We start from the raw sequence: 3,913 nt of genomic DNA, 5'->3' as shown, positions 1-3,913 counted from the left end.
GATGCAGCGGCCTGATAGCCCCGCGCTGACAGTTCGCCCTTGCCTGTGATTTGAGAAGAATACCGCGCTGTTTGGCCAGGGATTTCATCGATAAGCTGCCCTTTGAGCTGCACTGGTGTTTGATGTAGGGAGCCGAGAGAGACCTCACCTTTCTGAGTCACAGTCGGCACACAGAGGGAAAACACACATGCAGGAGGGGGGAAAAAAAAGCACATAAAGGCTTAGTTTACTCTACAGGGCATGCTTTTGAGTCTTAAATGATAGCGCAAGACTGTGTTAGAGAATGAAACGGGAAAATTAAGTCCTGGTGTTTAGCCAGACCTATTTTGCAAACTTGGAGTGAGCTGAATATTTTTTGTAATATTGCATAAAAGCCTAAAAATAGATATAATAAAAAAAAATAAATAACCATTTTACCTTCTTTTTAATAATAATAATAATCTAATCATAATTAATCACACTTAATAAATATTATTGGACTATAATAATAATCATAATTACGCGTTGTTTCATTTTCGTTTTCTGCTTTCTGTCTTTTCCCCGAAAGAACTATTTCTGCCATTTAAACCCGCATGTTTTGACATATGTCACAAAAAAAGTTTAACTGTCTTGTTTCCATAATTTATTAATAGGACTGTTTTGTAGTAAGTCAAATATCTATATAAGTTACAAAGAAATAAAACGTACAAATACCAATGAAACGACAACAAACCGGCAATAGCGTCAAAAACTTTGTACAACAAATAGCTAAAATTCAAACCTTTTACAGAAATATACAAGCTAGATCTACGGCGTACATTAAATTCTATTATAAATCAGAGCCATCACGTGTGTTTGTGGAGGGGAATTTAACCAGCACCCATAATACAGCAGTCCATATGCGTCCATGTTCGGTTCAGTTTTTTTTTTTCTCTCTTTCCCAACTATTCGGCCTATTCGACTGCTGATTCTTCTTTTGTGTCAATATAATTTACATAAATAAATCCCAAGACTTTCACATCCGCAGTTTCTGGACCAGTGTTTCTTCCAAACAAGTCCACATTTCCTTTCAAAAGGTGGAAATTCAAGAGGAGCTGCGCCGATTTTACTCGGTTCTTGTTCAAATGCGCACATTTACAGTGAAACTTGCCATGACAGAAGAAAAAAAAAAGTATTTTTTTTTTTTCTCTTTGAATAGAAGAAGATTTAAATCATAGCCGGCGCTTCTTGTCACCACGTCCTGCCGTATAACAGGGCTGAACACTGCAAGGCCGAGCCGTACTCTGCGCCGGGGGAGTTGAGGTGAGAGAGGCCGGCTACTTGGCTCTGCAGGGAGGGCGGACTGGAGGAGTGCGGCGCCAAGTCTGGAGAGTGACCCGTGCTTCCCACCTGCTGGCTCTGATGCTGCCCGAGGCCGGACGTGTTGTTGGACATGATCATGACATTGCCTCCTTGCTGGTGGTGTGTCTGTGTGGAGGACGTGGGCGTGTGGCCGCTGCCTTGGCACGGCTTCCCGTCCTTCACCAGCACGGGCACAGCCACCCTCCGCGGGGACTGCTGCTGCTGCTGGCAGGATCCGCTCTCCTGCTGCATCTGCTGCTGGGACACCTTGTCTTTAGCCTGCCTCTTCATCTTGTACCGGTGGTTCTGGAACCAGATTTTCACCTGGGTCGGGGTGAGGTGGATCATACTTGCCAGGTGTTCCCTCTCCGGCGCCGACAGGTATTTCTGCTGCTTGAAGCGTCGCTCCAGCTCGTAGACCTGCGCCTGGGAGAACAGCACTCGCCTCTTTCTCCTCGGGGTGCTGGACAGAGAGCCCATGCCTTTGCCCACGTCTGCCAGGGAGCTGAGACTGCTCATGCTGCCCATGTTCATGCCCGACGACGAGCCCATGAAGCGAGAAACTGAAGGAAAGAACGACAACAATGAGCTCTGGTTTCATTTGCAACAGGTGTTGTACTGTAAAACAGCCATTTGTGCATAAAAAAAAACAAAAACAAAACACGCACAAGCTTGTTGTTTTTCACCGCCATTGTCCATGAAATTAAAACGCCAAAAAACATTTACATGCGGGTCCAAAAAAAAAAGTGCTACTCGGTGCTATGTGAATTTTGGCGTATCAACCTGAAGCAGGTGCACCCCCCCAAATGCGTATCAAAGTCCATATTTGTAAACTGTCAAACTGCACCGGCTTCATGCTCTTCACAACTGACAGCATATTATTATTCGATTAGTGTGATAAAGGACTCGATACTGGTTGACCAATTGTGTCAAATAAATGCGCAAAGCGTAAAAGGAAATCTGTTCGTCCTCCTATCCTGACACTTTCTAGCGCGCTAAACTCCGTGGATTAAAACGGTTTCATACGTGATTTTTTTTACTCTCCGTAGTGATTAAAATTAAAAATAAAAATTAACCAAGGAGAGTTCGAACATTATAGGTGCAGCGATACGTGACAGAAAGAATTCAGCAATTACAAAAATGCAGAGCGACGTAAACCTTCCATGTTTACGCACATTACGACAACTCGAAACACAGGTGCCGGGTACTCACTGGTGGAGAAACGCGGGTCTGGGTTGCCTCCGTACCAGCCGGTGGCCGTGGCGCTGCCCCTCATGCCGTCCTGGTAAGACGGCAGGTCGCCCATGTTGCCCAGGTTGCCGTTACAGTAGCCCCCCATGGCCGTGTGTGACAGCTGAGAAACACCTGCCGCAGTCATGTGGTAAGCCGCAGACACAGTCCCATTATGGCCCATGTGGTGCTGCTGCATCGCCGCCTGAGAGACCTGGGGCTGCCGGTAAGAAGTGAGAGGTGCCCCCAAGTTGTTATTCTCCATACTTACTTTCTTATAGCTCTCCTCAAGGGGACTCAAGATATCGGAAACAGAAAAAGGAGTCGTATGCTTAGGGCTCATCGACATTGTTCTGTGGCTGGAGAGGGAGAAATTAGAAGGCAAGGCAATCTCTCCTTCTCTCTCCTTTTTTTTTTTTTTTTTTTTTTTTTTTTTTTTTTTTTTTTTTGGCCCAAGCCCCTCTGGTTCCTGTTGTCTCAACGTCGATCCTGGTAGATGAACACGTAGGAGAGCGCCTCAAGTCCGCCTTAATTGGATTGAGTGGGAGCTCGGCGCTGGCTTTGGTTTGTTTTAGCTGGGTGCCAGGTTTAAGGCTACCATCAGAGGCGGGGCATCTGCAACAATACCAAACAGCTCTAGCCTCCTTTCGCCGAGCGTAATTTCACTTACAAGACATGTGCACCCCTCCCACTAACAATAACATAAGCGCTGTACATGATCATAAATGCTCATCCCGGCGGCTGCGGGCGGTGTCCGAGCTCGCTGCAGCAGCTGCATCTCGAGTTTGTGACTTGTTGCTGATAAACACGCGGCTGCACCTTGGGATTGCAGTGACCACAATACACTTTATTAACTGTAGTGATGTTTACGAGGGCCTCTTGATGAAAGGAGGCCTATATGGACTTGAGAGTTGGAGAACCACTCCTCAGTTGAACTACTGACTTTTAATGGCCATGAGAGGCCTCCAGTGATTGCAGGATTGTTTGTGTTATGCCTTATCGTACTCAGACATGCAAAAGTGCACTTGCGGGGAGGGAAAATGACTGATACTGATAAGTAAATAAATACACATCCGCGTGTTAAGTGGCTGCGTAAATGATTAACCCCCCTCATTTTTCTCCCTTTTGATATCATTGGACGCAAGCAGCGTGTTACCTAAATTCAGATGCACACACTCGTCTAAGAGAGACCCGGTAAAATAAAATAGAGTCTGGAGGAGGAGAGGCTCTCATGTGAAGTTAACGGCGTTCAAGTAGCTACTCTCCTGCAGCACAACGCCAGGTAGCCCTCAGTAGCATCTTGCCTTAATGCTCAAGGAGCCATTACAGTTTAACTCAATCATATCTCACTTGTAAAATTTTA

At 45.8% G+C, this 3,913-nt stretch overlaps 1 protein-coding gene across 1 annotated transcript; it reads right to left on the bottom strand.

Annotated features, from left to right (window-relative positions):
• Window positions 1-599: 599 nt before the first annotated feature.
• Window positions 600-3,325, bottom strand: nkx2.1 (NK2 homeobox 1). The gene is made up of 2 exons (XM_047611282.1): window positions 2,533-3,325; window positions 600-1,883 (listed from the first exon to the last, which is right to left on the bottom strand). The coding sequence occupies exons 1-2, from the start codon at window positions 2,897-2,899 to the stop codon at window positions 1,210-1,212; spliced, it is 1,041 nt and encodes a 346-aa protein (XP_047467238.1). The 5' UTR covers window positions 2,900-3,325; the 3' UTR covers window positions 600-1,209.
• Between the last annotated feature and the right edge of the window lie 588 nt (window positions 3,326-3,913).

Source organism: Mugil cephalus, chromosome 17 (assembly GCF_022458985.1).
Source record: "Mugil cephalus isolate CIBA_MC_2020 chromosome 17, CIBA_Mcephalus_1.1, whole genome shotgun sequence".
NCBI classification, from domain to species: Eukaryota; Metazoa; Chordata; class Actinopteri; order Mugiliformes; family Mugilidae; genus Mugil; species Mugil cephalus.
This window is presented reverse-complemented; position numbering and strand designations above follow the sequence as displayed.